This window comes from Cynocephalus volans, chromosome 3 (assembly GCF_027409185.1).
Source record: "Cynocephalus volans isolate mCynVol1 chromosome 3, mCynVol1.pri, whole genome shotgun sequence".
Lineage (NCBI taxonomy): Eukaryota > Metazoa > Chordata > Mammalia > Dermoptera > Cynocephalidae > Cynocephalus > Cynocephalus volans.
Window position 1 is genome coordinate 58047673 of NC_084462.1, and position 22810 is coordinate 58070482.

General features: G+C 39.6%; 1 protein-coding gene across 1 annotated transcript; it reads left to right on the forward strand.

Moving 5' to 3' along the window:
* The first annotated feature begins 1893 nt into the window (after nt 1-1893).
* On the forward strand, nt 1894-22646 carry WHAMM (WASP homolog associated with actin, golgi membranes and microtubules). The gene is made up of 10 exons (XM_063090309.1): nt 1894-2607; nt 4265-4438; nt 8765-8915; nt 9993-10162; nt 11419-11584; nt 14011-14198; nt 16004-16090; nt 16331-16426; nt 19348-19816; nt 21960-22646. Exons 1-10 carry the CDS (start codon nt 1996-1998, stop codon nt 22253-22255), a joined length of 2409 nt encoding a protein of 802 aa, XP_062946379.1. The 5' UTR covers nt 1894-1995; the 3' UTR covers nt 22256-22646.
* Nucleotides 22647-22810: the final 164 nt, after the last annotated feature.

Here is a 22810-nt window from a genome sequence, read left to right on the forward strand (position 1 = left end):
AACTTGTCTTTAGCAGGCTGCTGTTCACTCTGGAAGCAATCTGCATTTCCTCTGTAAAGTGTAAATTTCTTACTTTAGTATTAGACTTGCTGTGGCTGTTTGCACCTCCTGTCTCAGTGGTATTACCAGGATGCATGACTGGAGATAGGCTGCACTTTGCCTGTGAAGTCTGTATTTCTTATTTTTTACATTAAACCTGTTTTCATTTTCTACTGTGACTCTGCTCTTTCCTCTGGCAGAGTCAAGAACCTGGTAGGTGACAGGGTGGGTTGAGGTTGGCTATCCAACCTTCCCAGACCCTCTCTTTTGGAATCAGCACTATTAGGATTAGCGTGTATTTTTCCATATTTGTTTTCTGAGAATACACACATTATCCCCCTCTCTCACACACAAAATAGAAATCACTTTTATAATTAGACTGAGTTTCATTCTGAAAAACCAAATACATTAGAAGACTCCTAGAAAGGATAAAATAGTATTAAACAAATATTGTAAAAAGACATATGGTGAAGAATATACAAAAAAGATATTTAAAACAGACTATTAAAAATTATAAGTAAATCATACTAGCTAAAATAATATATTTAAAAAATAGATTGGGGAAAAAGAAATCACTTCAGCTAAAAAGGTTATCTCCCCAAGAGGACTGGGAGACTGTGAGAGCAGTAGTACTGAGTCTGTGCGCCCCCCCGCATTAAAGGGGAGGAACTTTCAGACAGAGGCAGCTTTAGACCTCCAAGTTGCATTCCACAGAGGTTCCTAGACGCCTTGAGATGATCTTCAGGACAGGAAGATTCCCTAACCACAGCTTCAGCCTAGCCCTGGTTTTTCCAATTGTTTGTTGTTTTGTTGTTGTTTAACCTTGGGGATAACAGGACGTACAAGCCTGATTCCAGGCTTTCCCAGCTCAAAACCTTCACACCCTCTTTCATTTGTTCCTGAATAGAGATCCCTTGTGCTTTGTTTTGCAAAAGGGTTCCTGATCTTGGTTCTCTGGGCATCTCCTTCCCTTCCACCTCCACAACATCTCTCAGTGTACTCAGAGGATGGGAGCTGACAGGTACTGTACTTCTCAGCCTACACTGTACATTTCCTAGGCCGAGACTGACTGTCTTGCTTCTTGCTGCAAGAACTCCAGCTCCATCCTACACTCTTCCTTAAACAAGTCTTCGGTAGCCAGCTGGTCTTGTTTAGCCTGACTGTCTGTATATCTTAAGGTAAGGTTCTTTTCTTGGTCTCAGTTTTCTTATCTCTAAAATGAAGAATGAGACCATAGACTGCATTTAAACACGCTGATTGAGAGCCGGGGTGCTTTGAAGGCAGATACATCTTTTTGTATTCCCTCTCTGTCCTCCTCCCCGCGCCCCCTCCCCATACTGGCACATAGCAGGCACTCAATAAAAGCTTGTTGAATTGACAAGAATAAATGTTTCCACCCAGTGCTTGGCACTTAGAGGCCCTCAACAAATACCTACTGAGTTTAATTTAATGTGTGATATCCCTTTGTGACATTATCGAGGGCAGGGATCATGCATTCAACAGGGCCCTGATAAAACAAGAATCAACTGGGTCCCTGTTCTCACAGTTCACATTTTAGTGTAGGAAGCTGAGACAGTAACTCATCCATTAACACATTTTTTCCAATGTCAGTATGTACAAAGGCGAAAAAGGTGAGGCAAGAGTGATAATTCCCAGACTTCAGGTCATGTTGCGAGATGATTGCTTCCCAAGGGTCGGGTCGGAGGTAGACCTTTTTGACTTTTTCATTGGTTGTCGCGGTCCCGCCCTTCTATCTCCCAACCAATCCCGGCCGTCTCTGGAAGCCTTACAGCCCGCAGACAGCCAATCAAAAGTGCCGGGGGGTGAAATGGTCGGGCGCTGACGCGAATTAGATTCTAGGGAAGAATGTGTCGGTTCGGACCGTCCTGTGGCTGGGGGTGCGAAGAGGCCAGGCCCGGAAGAACCGAGCCCTCGGGCCGCTGACCGCCGGCGACAATGGAGGACGAGCAGCCCGACAGCTTGGAGGGCTGGGTGCCGGTCCGCGAGGACCTCTTTGCCGAGCCCGAGCGGCACCGGCTGCGCTTCCTCGTGGCCTGGAACGACGCAGAGGGCAAGTTCGCGGTGACTTGTCACGACCGCACGGCGCAGCGGCGGCGGTGGCGGTGCGAGGGGAGCCGACCGGGGCCGGGGCCGGAGCCCGAGCCCGAGCCCGCCGCGCCTCCACCCAGCTGGGCCGGCCTGCTCTCGGCCGCCGGACTTCGCGGCGCGCACCGGCAGCTGGCGGCGCTGTGGCCGCCTCTGGAACGCTGCTTCCCGCGGCTGCCGCCGGAGCTGGACGTGGGCGGCGGCGGGGCCTGGGGCCTGGGGCGCGGGCTGTGGGCGCTGGTGTGGCCGGCGCGCGCGGGCCCCGGCGAGGCGGCGCTGCAGGAGCTTTGCCGGCAGCTGGAGCGCTACCTGAGCGAGGCCGCCGACTGCTGCGGCGGCGCCACCGTGCGCCACGCGCTCTTCCCGGCCCAGGGCGACGCGGCCGACTGCGAGAGCCTGCGCGAGTTCCGGGAGAGGGCCCTGCGCGCGCGCTGCGACGAGGCGGGCGCGCGGCTGCGCCAGGTACGCGCGGGCCGGGCCGCGCCGTGCCGCGCCCGCCCGCTCCTGCGTCCGCCCGCCCTGTCGCGCCCTGGACCCCCTCAGAGGGCTCCCCGGTGCCCTCACCTGTAGGGGAGTGGCTAGGGGAATTCGGCCTGAGGTCGGGAGAGAGGACGTACGAAACAGGTCAAAGTTTATTTGCAGTTAGGAGCTAGGCCAGGCCCTTAACCTTTTCCCTGAAGTTATGGGCATTTTCCCTGAAGTTATGGGCAGAGCAAGATGTTGTAACGGGAAGTGCCAGAAATGTTGAAAGCAAAACTGAAAATATGCTATCAAAGCTTTCCAGTAAAAAACACACAAAAACTGAAAATAGCCCGTACGTGTAGGAAATAACAGACTGAATGTAAGCAACCCCAGGTTCTGTGTATAAGGGAAGAAAAGAACGGAGACAATGTTTTTAGAGGATGAAATGGCTTTCAGGGCATAGGTTTTTTGTTTGCTTGTTGTTGTTCTTTTAAGTAAGACTTGGACAGATGGAAAGCCGACAGGAAGTGAGCTTTATTTATCAATTTGGAATAGCAACAACAAGAGTGCTCTTTTAAGCTGGAAAGAAGTAGTTAATGACACTGGAAAAACTCATTATTTGAGTGGTAAACCTATAGAACCTAAGGGAAGGGGGAAATTCAAGTTAAAAAAAAAGGTCTTAGGAGAATATATGGCTTATATATCCATAGTCACAGGTTACTAAGGAAAGCCAAGATTTGATACTTTATTCTACATATCTCTAGACATGTCCTCTTGCCCGTTCTCATTACAGGCTATTATTAATCTGAATGATTTTTCTGTGCATTCTTTTGAGAAAGGGGAGGTGTAAGAGAAAAATTCAGCCACATTTCAAAATCTTAATTATGTTCTCTTAAGCTGTATATAAAATGAGCTTTTTAAATTAAAATGGTTTATAAAAAGAGTTTGTTAGTGGGATCATTTTATACTGTGGGTTTTATGTGTGACTATCTACACACTCACTTCTCATGTGTTTGTTTCACTTTATAATATGAGGAAACCACAGGGGAGTTTCAGGCCTGTCAGCTTATCTTCAACTTTATCATTTTGCATCAAATGAACTTTTGTTTTTTAGATACTTGGTTTCTCACGGAGTGGTTTCTCCATAAACCACTAATATTTATATGCTATATATGATATATGTAGTTACTATTAGAAAGTTATACTTTTCCCAAATTAAAGTTCACTCAGAACCTTTACATTCAGAAAAGTTACATGAAAAGATATTCACAACGTATGATTCAAAAATAATTGCTGTTAACATTTGATGACTCTTTCAGGTCCTTTTTCTCTACAGTGTGCTTAGTACATAGTACAAAATTTTCCACTCTGTTTTTCCCCCCATTTAATATTGTAAAAGTCCCCCATATTATTAAACATTCTTCAAAAACCAAGTGCTGAATGACTACAGTAATAATATTCTACCATGGATATACCATAATTTATTTAACCACTCTTATTTTATTGGGCATTTTTCTTGGAGGACAATAACATTTTCATATTTAATCAGTATTTAAAATTGATGTGGAGAACACTAAGGTTTCTTTTGTTTAGTTTTTTTAGTGTGATCTTATAAATACTGTCCAGACTTTAGCTTTATTTGTATTTTGCCTTCTAGGTTCTTCAAGAACACGGAAAAGCCAACACCATGGTAGCATTAATGAAAGCTTATGATGAGGAAGATGAAACATACCAGGAATTCGTTACTGCAGCAACCACGTTCTTCCAGTATTTACTGCAGCCATTTAGGGATATGCGAGAAGTTGCAACTTTATGTAAGCTTGATATTTTGGTATGTTTTCTTTATATTTTTATTTTTAACAAATTTACTATATGTCATATAATACTTCTTTTGGCACATTAAGGTTCAATCTGTTTACACTTTGGGTTTGTCCTTATGTTTAGATGATACTGGAGATATACTGAATTGATATTTAAAACTGATTAAAAACATGAAGACATTTACGTTGGTCATCTTAGTACTTTAAGATTTCCACAGATTTTAAAAGTTTACACAGTTTTTCTGCTGGTCAGTTGTTTCTGATGTGATGTTTATTGACTTCAGCTATTTTCCATCTTTAAGGACACATGCAAATTTCTTAGAAATAGGATGGAAATTTAAATAGCAGGGCCCTAGATTGTAACTTAGTAATTTAAACTTTAGTAAATGCTGTCATCATTCTTATTTCTTTGAGCCATTGAACAACCCTGTGACATTATTTAGAAAAGGCATAATTATTATCCCAGTGTTACAGATGAATCTAGAACCCAGAGGAGTTAAATAGCTTGCCTTGCGTCTCAACAAGTGGAATCTGAAGACATCAGAGAGATCTCTCAATCTCTGCCCCCTGCACTGGGCATCTTTCCACACATAGTCTCATGACCCCTGACAGGTTACTGTAGTAAACGTGGTATCATATTTAGATGAAACTCATGACACTCTAACCCGTGGATAAAGTTGTTCTATTCATTGTTTTGAAAATCTAATATTTGGATAGTCTTTATTTTTATATGTATACGTTCTTTCTTTCTTTAAATAGTACCTTTATTGCAATATAATTCACAAACTATACACTTAAAGTATACAATTCAGCAGTTTGTATTTTTTTTTATTATTTTTTGGTGGATGGCTGGTATGGGGATCCAAACCCTTGACTTTGGTGTTATAACACCCACTCTAACCAGCTGAGTTAACTGGCCAGCCTTCAGTGGTTTTTTGTATATTCAGAGTCGTGCAACTGTCACCACTATCTAATTCCACATTTTCATCAACCCAGAGAAACTCCATACCCATTTCCCTCTAATCCTAGGCAACCAATAATTTAATTTCTGTTTCTGTAGATTTCCCTATTATGGGCATTTTATATAAATGGAATTGTATAATGTGATCTTTTGTGTCTGGCTTCTTTCACTTAGCATAATGTTTTCAAGGTTCATCCATGTTGTAGTATGTATCAGTACAGATGGTCCCTGATTTAATGATATTTTCACTTTATAGTGGAGCAAAGATGATAAACATTTAGTAGAAACCATACTTCGAATGTTGAATTTTGATTCAAAATTCTTTATAACTTTATTATAAAATAGTCTTTGTGTTAGATGATTTTGCCAACTGTAGGCTAATGTAAGTGTTCTGAGCATGATTAAGGTAGGCTAGGCTAACCTGTGATGTTTGGAAGGTTAGGTGTATTAAATGCTGTATTAGTCTGGTTCTGTTGCTTATTACAAAATACCTGGAAGTGGGTAGTTTATAAGGAAAGAGGTTTATTTGGCTCATGATTCTGGGACAGCTGCATCTGGTACAGGCCTCAGGCTGCTTCTACTCATGGCAGAAAGTGGCAGGGTAGCCAGCAGGTACAAGCAGATAACATGGCGACAGAAAGCAGGAGAGAGAGAGCGAGAGCGAGAGAGAGCACCAGGTTCCTTTAAACAACCAGCTCTGGCAGGAACTAATACAGCAAGAACTCACTCACTAACCCTCCCCTTGCCCAGGGCGTTCACCTATTCATGAGAGAGCCACCCCACCATGACCTAAATAGCTTCCAGTACTGCCACATTGGGGATCAGATTTCGACATGAACTTTGCGGGGACAATATATCCAAACTCTATCAAATACATTTTCAACTTAACAATATTTTCAGCTTACAATGGGTTTATTGGGATGTAACCCCATCATAAATCAAGGAGCATCTGTATTTCATTTCTTTTTATTGCCACATAATATTTATTATCTGGATATACCACATTTTACTTATCCATTTAGCAGTTGATAGTTGGGTTAGTCCTGTTTTTTGACTGTTATGAATAATGCTATTATGAACATTTGTGTACAAGTTTCTGTGTGGCAAGGCTGCCCTTGGCCCCCAACTGCCTGGCTTGAGAGCCTAAGGCACTTCTGGTGGCAGCCTGGTGGTTGTTGCTAGGCTGGATGTGGATGTCGGTGGGGGAGAGGGGTGTGGCTGAGGCCCTCAGCTGCCCCACACCCTTGATTGGGAACCCAGGGCACTGGTGGTCGTTGCTAGGCTGGATGCAGATGTCGGGGGGCATGGCTGAGGCCCTTGGGCCCCCCTACCCTGGCTTGGAAGCCTGGGGCACTTCTGGTGGTGGCCTGGTGGTCACCACTGGGCTGGATGACAATGTCAGGGGGACATGGCTGAAGCCCTTCCCCCACCCCGGCTTGGGAGCCTGGGGGGCTTCTGGCTTTATAGGTGTTCTTGGTGGTGCAAGACCTTTACTGCTTAATATCAGTACTGTTTCTGATCTGTGGGTTTTTTGTTTTTTCTTTCAGTTCTGTGTTGGATAATTAGCTATCCCCACCACTTAAACTCTGCACTGGAACTAATTTGTTGTCCTTTGCTTACTTCTAAAAAGGGGAAACTTCCTGTGGGGACCAGCACTTGAGCCCTGTAGTTGAGCTAAATTGCTGCTTTGCTGCTGATTCTCTGGGGAAGGCTTTTTGTGAAGTTCAGGTTTTAATTGTTGACCTTGTAAGTACTTCCAGGTCTTGTGAGGTCTGGTACACCTGGGTTGTATGGAAACTCTTGTCTGGGCCTGAGTCTTTTCAGCAAACTGCACCCCTGCAGTTCCACACTCTTGACCAGTCTCCACTGTGTGGGCCTGTGCTGACTGGAGGGCAGATAAACTGTCCATGCTGTGCCCCATTGTTCCCCTGGTGGGCCCCGTCTCCCTCATCCCCCACACTCCAAACACTTTCCATGGAATGGGCTGTGTGCCAGTCCCTTGTGATGACTCACAGACCCCTGAGTGGCTCCTTCCTTCAGCTGTCTGTGGTCCCTCCCTTCTTTGTGGGCCCATGGGATCCCTGTCAGTGGTCTTGCTGGCCTGGGGGCTATCAAGGCCCTCTTCTCCACTGAAGCCTCCAAGCAACTCTATACAAAGGGCACAGCAGTGGATCTTGCCAGTTCCTACTCTGTATGCTCACCAGGGCCAGCCTTGAAGTGGTCAAGGCGTGAAATGGTCATAGCATTCCTTTCTTTCTCTCATCGGGCTTCTCCTACCTTCACGCACTCCGTAGGTCTCTCTTCTTCCCCTGAGCTTTAGCAGCCCCAGCTTGGTAGTCATTGCTTTTTAATAGGTGTAAATTGGTTAATTGTGTGAGAGGGTGGTGCTGATACCATTTCTTCCTCCATCTTAACAAGAATTTCTCTTATTTCACTAAATCATGCTTTATAAAAGAAAATTGGATGCCAGATGGCATAGTAGTACATGTTTTAGTTTGGGCTGCTGTAACAAAGTACCATAGATGGGGTGCCTGGCTTATAAGCAGCAGAAATTTATTTCTCACAGTTCTGGAGGTTGGGAAGTCCAAGATCAAGGTGCTGGTAGATCCAGTATCTGGTGAGGGCCTGCTTCCTGGGTTATAAATGGCTGTCTTGCTGTGTCCTCACATGGTGAAGCGGGGACAGAGAGAGAGAGCGAGCAAGCATGCAAGCACGTAAGCAAGCCTGTGTCTCCTCTTCTTTTTATAAGGGCATTAATTTCATTCATGGCCTAATTACCTCCCAAAGGCCCCATCTCCAGATACCATCACATTGGGAGTTAGGGCTTCAACATATGAATTTTGGAGGGACACAAACATTCAGTCCATAACACTACATGTCATAATTAAGAATATACAGATTTTACTGTCTTTTAGGTGATCAGATTACTTCTGCCCTTCAGAAAACCACCAGGGTATTGAAAAGCTGCCTGTTGTATCCTGTAAAGAAACCATATCAACAGCTAACACTTGAGTGCTGTCTACCAGGCACCATGCTGAGTGCTTAACAACACAGATCCCATTTAAACAACTGTGTGTTATTACTACTAGAGAGAAACATAGTTTGACAGCACTCCTCTCTAGAGAAAGTTACTGTAGTAATGCAACGTGAAGGTAGGTTGTTGTTGTTTTTTATGCCCCAGAGTATCCTTTTGTCTCTTAGGTGGTACCCAGCTTACAGCCTTATTCACACACAATAAGGGACTGCTGAATGACTGAAAATTTAATTGACTAAGTAGTAGTAATAAATGTAGTTAAAACAATTCATGTGATCAGTTTCCTAATAGCTCTACATTGCTATTATCTCTTACTAACATAATTTTCCCTTCTTTCTGTAGAAGTCCTTGGATGAGGATGACCTGGGTCCTAAAAGGATAGTTGCCCTGCAGAAAGAAGCCAAAGAATGGACCAGACAGGCTGAAGAAGCTGTTGCCTCTATTCAAGATATCACAGTGAATTATTTTAAGGAAACAGTGAAAGCATTAGCAGGTGATGGTAAAAAAATGTATAATAAATACATATAAGTTTCATTTTATTCAGAAACCATTTGAGTGCCCATTAAGCACCAGATACTATGATTCTAGGTGCTGGGAATTCAATAAGCATAAACAGACACTGTACAGTCTGGTCAGGGGAGAGAAATCTTAATTATTTATTCAAGCACATGGAAAATGGCAGTGGCAGTAAGCAACGTGAAGAAGAGAAACACCTGGCTCTGCGAGCCTATGAGAGAGAAATTTGACTTGATCAGGGTGGTCACTGAAGGCCTCTGAGAAGTAGTGCTTGCCCTAATATTTGAAGGGTAAATGGAAATTGAGAAGGCAAAAAAGTGAGGGAAGAGTGTTCCAGGCAGAAGGAATAGCATCTGCAAAGGCCCTTTGGCTTGAGGGAGCTTGGCAAATATGAGGAACTTAAAGAAAGCCTGGGGGCTGGACAGCAGAGAGTGCAGGAGAGTATAGTATGAGGGAGGATATTAGCAAGACAGGCAGGGGTTATAGCATGTAGGGGCTTGTGGGCTGGGTGAAGGACTTTAATCTAAAATCATTGTTGATAACAGCCCCAAATAGGAAACAATTTAATGTCTGTCAGTTTAAGTTATAGCACATTCATAAAACAGAAAACTACATAGCTATTAAGCATGATTCTCTCTATATTTTTTTATGAATGGCAAGAGTTCCTGATATATTAAGTAAAATAGACAAGATATAGAGCAGAATGATGATCCTGGGTTTTTTTGGTCAAACTATGTGCATAGTAAGCCTGTCTGTCTAGCTAGAAACAAACAGTCTGGAAGTATATGTACTGAAATGTAAGAAGCAACTTCCTCAACTAGGTGAGATCATGATTTATTGTCTTTTTTTAATGGAATACCTAAAATTTTATATTAATGACTATGTATTATTTTTGTGATAATAAAAACGTTATTAAAATAAGATAAAATTTCTTTTAAAAAGGATGTTTTGTAGGCAACATGGGAAGTATTAGACAAAAGATTAACTCAGGATACGTTTTTCCCTTTTTAATGAGTTGTAATCGTATTTTATTTTATTAATTATAATCCAACAGGAATGCAGAAACAAATGGAACAGGATGGAGAGAGATTTGGCCAGGCTGCCTGGGCTACTGCAATTCCCAGATTAGAAAAACTCAAGCTAATGCTAGCTCGAGAGACTCTGCAACTCATGAGAGCCAAAGAGTTGTGTTTAAATAACAAAAGAAGTGAAATTCAGGGAAAGGTAAGACAAAGATAAATGTAACATATACACTTTTATTTTATTTTATTTCTTTTAAAAGATGACCGGTAAGAGTATCTTAACCCTTAACTTGGTGTTGTCAGCACCATGCTCTACCGTGAGCTAACCGGCCATCCCTATATAAGGATCCAAACCCGTGGCCTTGGTGTTATCAGCACCACACTCTCCCAAGTGAGCCACGGGCCAACCCTTACACTTTTATTTTAGATAGCACCTTTCTTTCCAGGGATTGTTAAAGAGCTTCCTTTCTTCACTTACTCCAACACCATCTCCTAGTAGATAAGAACTTAGAGAATATGGAAGGTTGGCCATAAAGTTTCCCTTTGGTCAAGATGTGTTTGGAGTATTATATTGTAGGATTCACTTTGTAATAACACTGAGCTCATTATTAAAGTGGGTAATATATGAGAGGTCTTCAAAAAGTTCATGGAGAGATTTGTATTATCTTTTAATTCTATTTTCCCATGAACTTTTGGAAGTTCTCTTCTACTTTAAAATCAGTCCAGCAATGTTTTCACTACAATTTTAGAATAATTGAGAGGTGCTTCATCTTAGGTTCATAGTCACTTAATTTTTTTCCTGTAATCTTATGACTGTAAGGCAAAAACACTGTAAATACCTGTCTTAGTCAGCTCAGGCTGCTATAACAAAATGCCATAGATTGGGTGGCTTAAACAACAGACATTTACTTCTGACAGTTCTGGAGGCTGGGAAGTCCAAGATCAAGGTGCCTGCATATTTAGTGTCTGGTGAAGGCTCTCTTCCTGGATTGTACAGAGCCACCTTCTTGCTGTGTGCTTACATGGACTTTCCTCAGTATGTGTGCATGGAGAGAGACAAAGATCTCTCTTCTTACAAGGGCACTAATCCCATCACAAGGGTAACACCCTCTTGAGGTAACCTAATATCTCCAAAGGCCCCACCTCCAAATGCTATCACGTTAGTGGTTAGAGCTTCAACATATGAATTTGGCAGTGGGGAAGTTGGACACAATATACCTCATTGCTACTTATTTTTCTCGGAACCTAAATATTTTCATATGTTTCAAGGAGAGGAAAAAGTATTTGTAACAAATGTTGAATAAGGCATTTTTGTCTAACTAGATGAAATGGAAAAGTGTTTCCTATTTTTTTTTTTATATTTAGTACTGAGCAAGGAATAGGAAATAGCTAGAATGCTTCTAAAGTTTGCTTTTAATTTACTAATTATTTTAACTTCTTTTTTTCCATGAAAACAAGATGGAAGATCTTCCAGAACAAGAAAAAAATATAGATGTTGTAGATGAATTAGAAATACAGTATTATGAAATTCAATTAGAACTGTATGAGGTTAAATTGGAGATAGTAAAAAATGAAGAAATACTTCTTATTACACAGTTGGACTCTATTAAAAGACTTATAAAAGGTAAAGTTTATATTTATGTGTAGAGATTAGATTGTTTAAATTACATGTTTAAGGAAATAGAGAACATATTAATTACTTCTTGTAAATTGTCTATAATATCTACTGAAATTTCCTAAATAAAGTTTTCCTTCAGTATTTTTTATTATTCAAATAATATAATCATTATTAAACACAAAGCAATACAGAGAAAGAAAAATTATAATTACCTAGTCCCATCATCTAGAGATACTTAATGGTAACAATTTGCTGTATAACTTTGTAGCCTTTTTTATATGTGGACATATATAAATACCAATTTTTTAAACCAAAACGATATATCCTGTTAGGTAACCTCTTTTTAATCTAATACATAATAACCATCTTTCCACTTCAGTAAGTAATAAAAATATCAAAATTTTAATGGCTACATAGTATTCCATTATATGGATATACCATAATTTCTAGTTTTTCACTATTTTGAACAGCATTGTAGTAGAGAACTTTCCTTTATACATATATTTGTGAATAGGACAGATTATTCCTTGGGATATATTTCTAAAGATGGAATTATTGGGTCAAGGGCAATGCACATTTCACATTTTGATATATATCTGCTAAAACAATACTACAACAATCATTTGAGAAATATTTTTTCCTCACTCCTATATTGTTTTCTGATTTCTAAATTTCATACAACATAATGGCCTCCAGATAGGCTGTTCTATCATTAGAGTATGAGAGTATATGTTTTCATGACATTGTTTAAAATTTTTGCCTACTTGATAGAAAAAAATGACATCTAATTTTCATTTATTTAATTACAAGTGATATTAAAACAATTTTGTATGTTTACTGGCCATGTGTATTGATATGATCCCAAAACCATGCCAATATTTACTTACATTTTTCCTAGTATTTTTATGATTTTGTTTTTTGAAACATTTAACTCTTTAATCCAGGTGAAATTCGTTTATTTATTTTTTGGTGGCTGGCCAGTATGGGGACCTGAACCTGTGACCTCTTTGTTACCAGCATCACACTCTAAGCAAGTGAGCTATCTGCCATCTGAAATTTATTTTGATTGTGGTAGGAATCTAACTTTTTCCCCCAAATTGTTAGCAGTCCCAATCACTGATTTTAAAAACATTTTCCCTGTTGCTTTCACTGGCTAGCTGTGTGACATCCAGAATCATTAGACTGACTCTGATCTATTCCTGAGTTGCTGTTCTCCTCCACTGATTTGTGAGTGGTCTCTGGTGCTGGCTTCAGAGGACTGTTACTATCACTGTACCTTGGGAGCACATTTTAGTATTTAGTAAAGCAAGCATTCCCCTGATTATTCTACTTCTCCACAAGTTTTCTGACTATTCTCACTCCTTTATTCTTCCAGATGAACTTTAGAATCACTGACAAGTTCAAACAAACAAAAAATTCCTTGGAATTTTGATTGGGATTGTGCTTAAAATTAAAGATTACTTTGGGGAGAATTGTCATCTTTGCAATTTTGAATCTTCCCACCCAAGAACATGGTATGTCTCTCCATTTATTTAAATCTTTTTTTTTTCCCTAAAGTTCCTCCAAGTTTAATAATTTTCTTCATATAGATCATTTAGTTTCATCCTAGGTATTCAAAATTTTTTGCAATAGTTTCAGGTTATAAGCATTTTACATATTTAGGAAAAAATTCTATTAAAAAAAAGTTTAGATGCCAAAGATCTGTAAATTGAAGTTGATATTTAGTAAAAAATAAGATTATTGGAAAAAAAAAAAAGTTAATCTGGAAAGATGCATGCCAAATTATTCATAATGTTTTCCCTCTGGGAATGAGATTCAGAAGGTTGAGGGAAGAAAGAAGAAAATTTCACTTTTTATTTCATGCATTTCTGTAGGGTCTGAATTTGTTACAATAAGCATATAAATTTTTAAAAATCAATATGTAAACAATATTAAATATCATTAAGGCACCTTAATGATGTACTCCTGGTAGAATATAAATTGCCTTTCTGGAGAGCAATTTGGCAATAGGTGTCAAGAGCCTTAAATATTCATCTGCTAAGGAAGTAATAAAAAATGTATACAAAGATTTATGTACAGAGATGTTCATCATGATGAAATGGATAGTAATGAAATATTGGAATATTCTAACAACAGAGAATGCTTAAATTAACGAATACTATGTTGCCATTAAAATTATATTTCCATCACATGGAAAATGTTCTTATGACTGTTGATAAGTGTAGCTATATAAGTAGTGTATATGTGTGTATGTATATACATACATACATATATACCTATACACATATATACACACACACATAAATGTTAATAGTAGTTCTCTGTGGATGGTAGGATTACAAGTGATCTTTACTTTCCTTATATTTAAAAAGTTTTATGTATTGTTTTTTATAATATATCATGTTTTAAAAAAATCGTTAATACATTTTTAGAAAAACATGATGAAGTTGTCTATTATGATCCATGTGAAAGTCCAGAGGAACTTAAAGTCATTGATCATGTGGTGGGGCTGCAGGACACTAAGAATTTGGAGGTGAAAGAACTCAGCCGGCAGTGCCAGCGGCTGGAGTCTAAACGAGGCAGGATCTGTGCCAGAAGAGCCTATCTCAGGAACAGAAAGGTGGGTTTGCCTGGGGCAGCTTTCTTTTCTATCCTCTTCCAGGGATTTCTTCTTTTTTGAAAGATAAATAGGTATTGAAAATAAGGTTTTTACCAACACAGTGATTAATTTTTTGTGTGTGTATGTAGATATCAGTGGCTACAATTAAAATATATTTTAAACATTCCTAAAAAGATTATTTGGGGGGCTGACCAGTTAGCTCAGTTGGTTAGAGTGTGGTGTTGTAACACCAAGGTCAAGGGTTCAGTCCCCATACCAGCCAGCTGCCAAAAATAAAAAAAAAAAGATTTTTTGTTTCTTTTGGGATTTAAGAATTTACCATAATCTCTAGATTTTAATTAATTCATTCAACAACTGTTTGTTGAGTGCCCATTGCATACACAGGTGCTCTTAAAATCACAATAGGTAGAAACTCTATTTCTAATAATCAACTATAGCAAATTATAAAATCTATTTTATTGTAAATTGCTGATTACAAAAAATGAATCATAGATATAATGTGCAGCTCATTTGAGACCCTATATTTGCTGAATTTTTTTTTAATTTCTAAAAATTCCATGATTACATAAAGAGGTAACACACTAAGAAATTTAATTTTTTCCAACAGAAAAGAAAGCTCTTATATTTCATTTTAATCCAGACTTTATATGTATTTACTCACGTATGTTACACTTTTCTAATTGGAATTAGGAAAACATGAAAATTGTGACTTCTTTTGTAGCTTACAAAATGTTTATTATTCTGTCGTGCACATATAAATATTACTTTTAAAAAACTCTGTTAAAAGAATATATTTTTTGCATTTCTGTGTTTAAGAATTGTAGCTTCTGGATTTAGGAACTGTTCTTTAGATGATCTGGAGATACACAGGCATTAGCCCTTTGCTCCACATTTCAGAAAACCCATGAGTGCAGGGAGAAGTGTCCTTTGGCACTCCCACAGCACTGTAGAACTGTGCCCAGATGAAGAGATGCCTGCACCTCCTTGGCAATATATCTGTGACTTCTCTTATCCAGACTTGGAGCATTAAACTTCACCCTGCCCCAGTCAGGGGAGCTCTTGCCACTGAGTTCTGGAAATGCTGGAATTTGCAAGGCACTGGGTTAATGGAATGGTAGGTCAGGCTCTAGTGTACAACTTGGGTTGAAACCACAGGTTGGCCACTTGGTAACCATGTGACCTTAGGCAAATAACTTAAATTTCTTTTGAGCTCAGTTTTCTCATCTAAGAAGATAATATTAATAATATAAATCTCATGGTTATTATAAGGATAAAATGACATAAGGCTTGCAAAGTGCTTGACATTGAGGCTGGGACCTAAAACATACTCAGTAAATGCTAGTATTATCATAGTATTATTTTCCACATATATTAAAGATGGTGAGTGGTTAAGCATAGGTGAAATATAGTGAACAATTTTTCAGGTATCTGTAGATTGGCTATATTTTGTATGTATTTTTGGGAATGTAATTGGTATTTATAACATTATGGGGAAATGTGTTTTAAACAAGCATATTAAAACAGATTGTTAGGACTAATCCCATTTAAGAATGGGGGACTGCCTGTGTGTTCTCTTGTGATTCATCTCTCAAAGCAATCTGCTAGGAACAAATTATTCCTATAAGCAGCCAGTCAACCCTTATCATGTGACTGTGGAGGAGGAAGTACCACTGAGACACACCAGAAGCTAATATTAATGAATGCCTTACCCTACAGCCCAAATACAATGCTTTTTTCTTTTAACTTTTTACGCTATACCACGGTAATATTAAGAACCACGTAAGTGATGTATATTATTCCACCAGGATCAATGCAAAGAAAATCATCAGCTCAGATTACAACAGGCTAAAGAAAGTATAAGATATTTTCATCAGCATCATAGTATTCAGATGGTGAGTAGCTGAAGGAAAATGTTTTATATTTGTGTAATGTGACACACTGTCCTAAACTTGGGGAAATTGGAGCTCCTCTGCCCTGGACCTGCAGCTGACAGCCTCCCTCCTCCAGTCCTGCAGGCGGCCTGGGAGTAGATGTGGGGGGTAGGATGGTAATGTTGGGTTACAGCCCCTTTGTCAAGACATATTTGATTGTAATTTTGAGCAATTTACAAAAATATGTTTGTTTAAATGTAGAAAAGAGATAAGATAAAAGAAGAGGAGCAAAAGAAGAAAGAATGGATAAACCAAGAGCGCCAGAAAACGCTCCAACGATTGAGAGCATTTAAAGAGGTAAGTTCTGGAAATAATCACCTCACCTACATTTTCTAGGGAAATAAATGAAGATCCTAAGAGATAAATTTAAAGTATTATGAACAGATAATTCAGAATATAAAACATTTCAAAAATACCATTGTTTGTGGTAAATCAATAAAAAACAAAAAAATTAGAATATCAGTATGTTTCAGAAACCATGATGTAAAACAGCTGTGTTTCTGACATCACGGCACACTTGGGTTCCTGCTCTCCTCTCCTCACTGAACAGTGCTAACTATGCCCACTGTGGTTTAGATGACAGAGAAAACTGAAAATAGTTCAACTACCCTTGACTTTAGCTGGCTTTCCTCCTCATTTGTAATAATTCTTTAAAATGCCATCAAAGAAGCATTGTGACATAAGTGTAGTGAAAGTGCTTTGTTGAAAGTACATAGGTTTTTTAAAAAAAAATAAATAGGGACTTATTTAATAATATCGTTGAACTTACTGACTATAAAACATAGACCTGCTCTCACCCCACCCTACCCCATTTCATACAGACTCAAGTTTATTGTTGCCTCCCAAAGAGAAAATTACTCACTCCATTCCAGACAAGAGTCTGGAATAGGTATTGAAGGGATGCTGTATGATACCAACAACAAAAGTAGGGGTGCCGCTGGAGTGATAAATCATAACATACCAACTTCATCTTATTTTCTGATACACTTATCAGTATCATAGTGTACTCTGACCAGTAACAGTGGCTGTTGTTGGGTGCCTTCTGTATACTAGGCACTTGTAATAGGTGCTTTACATTCACTCGTATTTAATTATTAAAACAACCTTGTGATATTATCATCACCACTTTACAGATGAATAAGTAACCGAGGCTCAGAGTGGTGACACAACTTAGCTCACGGTTAAACACAGCAGGAATTAGAGCCAGGTCTCTCTTACCCCAGAGCCACAACAGGGGCCCAACCTGGGCAGCACATCAGAATCACCTGGGGAGTTTCTGCTAAGTACTAATGCCCAGCCCCACCCCAGAGATTCTGATTTACCTGGACTGGATCAGGCCTGGGCATGAATCGCAGTGGGAAGAATGAATTGAAGGAGAGCTATGTGAATACCAGATGAATATAGAGCCACTGAGGTGGAGAGTGACTGGTTAGTTGCTGTCACCAAGAGAGTGTTGATTAATGGAATGAAATCAGTATGGAGGAAGGGATCCGAGGGCAGCTTCAAGTCTGTCTCCTTCATCTCACTCAGGTCGGTGAATTGGCTGGCAATATAGATCAACTTTTCAAATATGGATGGTATGAACATGGGAGGGGTAGACAGAGGTAAGAGACAGAATCAGGCCTCCTAAGCTCCCAGCAAACTGGAACAATGAGTCAAAATCTAACAAGTTGACCTAAAATGGAGATAAAAGACAGGTTTTTAAAGTCCAAAAAAATCCCATTATGGAGATGTACACTTGCACCTAGTGGTGACAGGGAAGAGTCTTTGTGGCTCAAATTCAGGGGGAAAGAACCTTGATGAAAGCTTCACCTGTGATGAAAGCTCATGGGTTTTCAGAACGTATGATCGGAAGCACCCTCTGTAGAATGAGGGAATTCTGTGTTTACCAAGAAGTGCCACCACTGAAGGGGACAAAGCCAATTTGAGCACAGCTGGAAGGGAGTAAGTAGGAAAGGGAGAAAATAAGAAATAAAATCATGTGACACATGATACATATTGAGGTTAGATTAGCTGTTTTTTAAGTATCTAGGGCTGTCATAAGATAAAGCACTTAATTTGTCCCGGGCAGACAGACTGCCCAGCAATTTAGGGCAGAACGTAAGCCAGAGTCACAGCAACATGCTCCTGCCTCTAGGATGCCAAGGAGGGGGTCCCTAGCATCAGGAGACAGTTGGATGACCACTGGCGTTGAGTCCTCTGGCCCAGAGTTTCTGGGATTCTCATTCCACTGGTATGCTCTGTGACAGAAAGCTGCACATGACAGCTGCATGACTTGTGTCTGCATCAGTGAGGTTTGGGGCTTGTTGCCATTACTTTGCTATTTGACCTGAAAGTGGAAGACTATGAAGGAGATAGAACTACGTGATGTGTGTATGTTTTAAGCTTACGTTAATGGTATCATATTGAATGCATCCTTTGCCAGTTTCTTCAACTTGAATTATGTTTTTGAGATATATTCATATAAATATATGTAGATCTAGTTCATTTTAATGGCTCCATAGTATAACATTTTATGTTTTGATGGCTAATCAGTGCCTTCTTTAGGGATCCCCCCTCCTCCAAGATTAGTTCTTTGTAGGGTTAGGTTTTTCTTTATCCAGCTAATACCTGAGAGGCCAGGTAACTTTTTAAACTGAAACTTACTCTAAGCCTAAAAGTTAGAGAAAAGAAATGTCCACGGTCCCTGTTACACCTGTCACTTTGTCTACTCTGCTGGTATTTCTCATAGACCTGTTTTTTACATTTATAATCATAATACATACTATTTTGTATTCTGCTGTTTTAACATTTTATCATCTGATTTTTTTCAGATGTTTCAGACTTTGTACTATTTATGATATTTCATGGCTGCTTAATATTTTGAATACATTTGCCACAATTTTTTCAACTGACTTCCTATTGTTGGTATTTAGAGTTTCTGATTTTTCATCTAAAAATATGAATATTTTCATCTGTATGTGTCCTTTCATATCTTCATTTTATTACAGAAAAATAATACTTGATCAAAGGATAAAAATGTTTATTTTTTTAACACATGAAAAATGGATTTAGTAGCAAGGATGGCTGTACAAATGAAAAGGAGTTACTTTGTGAATTAGAACCATCTCTGCATAGAAACGCATCAGTGTTGATGTATAGATTTATTTATAGAAAGTTTCAGCATTTCAATGGTTTGCATTTGTGGCAAATTCCTCACAACAGTTTTTCATTTGCAGAAATGTCCAGCTCGGTCTGCCCTCAAAAACTCTTGCTTGGGACCTGTGGCTCCAAACCTGCCAGGGGGCTGTCCCCAGCAGATGTCTTCACCAGCCTCTAAGCCAGTGTCAGCAATTCACCTGCCCTCCAGGAAAACCAGAAGTGCTCCCTTATGTGAAGTTAGTAATGTGAAAACCCCCGAGTGTCAAGACTATCTTGGAAATATCCCTGTCCAGATTTTTGTTCCAGTTGGTGACCAAACGCATTCCAAATCCAGTGAGGAATTGTCACTGCTACCACCACCATCACTACCTCCTCCTCCTCCACCCCCACCGCCCCCTCTCCCTGCTCTGTCCTTGTCTTCTCAAGCTGCAGCTCATTGGAACTTAAGCTTCAGGACTTCAGGAAAAGATGATCAGTCACTTCCTCTAGTGTGTGAATCACGTGCTGAAAAACCACATGATCCCCTGGAAAGTTTTCAATGCCCAGGTAATCCATTGGAATTCTGTTCCTGCTCCCCTTGGGTTGTTTAAGCTGTTGGAACATTCTAGCTTTAGAAGCCATCAACTTCAAATTAAAATATTTTTCAGAATACTCCATAATCTTAAAATATTCCAGTATTTGTTGCCCCATTACTCTTTTATTGCAAAGTTAGCATAGCCTAAATCTGAGTTTGATAAACACTAACTTAGCTTGATGAAACCATCTTTATACATTTAATGATCACATGACTTGGGATTTCTGAGGCTGTTAAACTACAGACCTATTTCAAGGTTCTTAAGACTATAGTACGTATTTGATTTCTACCACGAATATTTTTCAATAGTGCTTTATTTACTGTTGCATCTCTGAGTCCTTTATAAAATTGTTGCATTTTAAGCAGAAATTAAAATTGGAAATTATTGTAGAAGGATATTAACCAGAATGTAGAAGGCTATTCTTGCGGTCTGACCAGAAAACTGAGAAACTTTACTGTTGGAAATCTTTCTAAAATGTAGTGGGTCAAAAAAAAAAAAGTGGGCCACTTTTTCTCTTGGCAAGTACAGTACACTGAACACACTTGAATATTTCTTTTTTTAATGAGGGCTATAGTTCTCACTTATAATTCTAATTATGGCATTGACTATTGAGGAGACTGGCCTAAATCTGCCCCGACTTGAAGCCTACTGCTTTGGAGTGTTTTTTTAGATAAATCCTAGCAAAATGCTATGTAAATTTGTTTTTAAAAATATGCTTGAGCACCTCCACCTAGAAAATGTAAGGTTACTGTAAGAGGTGATATGAATGATATAACAGTTCCAAACTGTGATTCTGGTTAATTGAGCATTCTGGTTGTCCCAGTTCAGGGTTCACTGTACCTAGAAACAGGTACAAATGAAAATGCCCACACTATAAGGTAGAGACCAAATGGCCTACTTCTGTGGGGTTTGCAGCAACGTCTCATGGATGAAAAGTGGTTCACATCCTGTGCCTAGAACGGACCTGGGATGTGAGCAGACCATTGTGGGGTGCCCATTCCCAGTCCGGATTTAATTCACACAATTTGAGAAGCTCTATGCAACTCACAAACACTGCTTCAATTCACTGAAAAGAATAAGGGAAGTGTGAATGTGCACCAGAAAATGCTCTTGTTTGTGAAACTTGTCTTATTACTTCCAGAAGGGAACTGTAATAACAAGTTATAGGTTTAAATCCAAAGTGAAATAGCCTTTTGTTAGCCATATCTTGGCCTTCCAATCCCAAACTAGAAATGATTATTGTCTTGCTGCCTTACCTGGAAGATCTCTAAATTAGTGGCCACAATCATGCCATTGTCTCTGATAAACAGATTTTATCCCCACAGGGATCTCAAGGTCCCAGAGTGAAAAATAGCTTCTCCTCATCAACGCCTTGAAACTGATCTAATTTGTGTTTTGACAGTACTTCACACCCTCAAAAGTAGAGTATGTAAGCCACCTCAGGGTAATGGAGGTGGAATTAAACACAACTATATATGGAAAAAGGTGCCAGTGCCACCCCCTCCTGGTTCATTAAGCTACCAATTAAAATTTTACTTTAAGCCTTTTCATGTGTGGAAACCTACTCACTTTATTGTCATAGAATGAGTCATCACTGACTAATATCCACGACTGTAGTCAGAGAAATACAGTGGGATAAATTATTTATTTTTAAAAATGTATATATATATTTAAGTGGGAAGGGAAATGGAAGAAATACAATTTCAGAGATATCTAAGTCATGCACAGTAGGTCAGATTATTTTCACCCCAGGCATCTTTAACTCTCTTCAGGATCACAGGAAAAGATTACATCTGCCTTGAAAAAGTAATTCCAACAAAAGCTGTGCCTGTTAGTTGCCACAGATTTGAAGAAATTAGTGGAAAGTAAGTGGCCAAGATGAAATATTAGCTATTAAATTGTCCTGGGTTCAAACAAGGAGCTTATCAATCTGTCTAGCAGACAAAGCATTCGTTTAATGGGATGATGATTATTAGCTTAACTCATGGTGTTACTGATATGTGATTTAATAATCATAGTACAATAATACAATAATATTCAATAGTACAATAATATTCTGGCAGCCTGAGGAGAAAGAATGTGTTTTCTTTACAGTACCTGCTCTGTTTACTCAGTTTCAGGCTCTATGGATGCGGTGCTGGCCTCCTTAAGGCACAACAAAACCCCTCTCCGGAAGGTGGAAGTGCCTGCAGTGCCCCCTCCCCACACCTCAGTCAATGAGCACATTCTGGCCGCCATAAGGCAAGGGGTCAAGCTGAAGAAAGTTCACCCAGACTTTGGCCCGAGCCCCAGCAGCAAACCAAACAGTGACCTTGAGAGGAGCATCAAGGCAGCGCTCCAAAGAATCAAGAGAGTGTCTGCTGACTCGGAGGACAGCGATGAGCAGAGCCCTGGCGAGTGGGACCATTAAGCGCTTCTCCAGGTTTGACAAAGGCACCGCCACAGCGTGCATGAATGAAGCAAGGTGGGCCAAGGCCTTTTCCTGAAAAGCTTGTGAGCACGGGATGCTGCTGCTTTCAGTTGACGTTGTGGCTCTTAAAACTGGGGAAGGAAGCAGAGATGTGGCGACTCACACACTGACCTATAGCTGAGAGATAAAACGTACAGCAAGTGTTGCTGGCATCAGAGAATAGCATGTATTTTTCACAAGTGGTAATCTAGACTCATTCCCTGATTCTGGAAGAAGTTTACTTTGGCATACTCTACTACTCACTATGTCCTCCTGTGTGTAGGGATTAGTGGTTTCTCACATTTAAAGATTTCAATGTGAACATTATTTTAGCAATAATCAGAATAAATTGCTGATATTTAGAAATTAGATATTTAAATGAAGTTTATGTATCAAGCACTACATAAACTCATAATAAATAATTATTTATAATGCATCAGTGTCATTCATGAGAAAAAGAAAACATAACTGCTGTAAAAGCAAACCCTTTCCCTCCTGGGTGGGTTTAAAGTTTTT

Excerpts from the sequence above, each read along its gene's own strand:
- WHAMM (XM_063090309.1), top strand. The coding sequence starts at position 1,996 with ATGGAGGACGAGCAGCCCGACAGCTTGGAGGGCTGGGTGCCGGTCCGC. Across the intron at positions 14,199-16,003 it reads CCTATCTCAGGAACAGAAAG|GATCAATGCAAAGAAAATCA; the intron begins GTGGGTTTGCCT and ends TTATTCCACCAG. Across the intron at positions 19,817-21,959 it reads GGAAAGTTTTCAATGCCCAG|TTTCAGGCTCTATGGATGCG; the intron begins GTAATCCATTGG and ends CTGTTTACTCAG.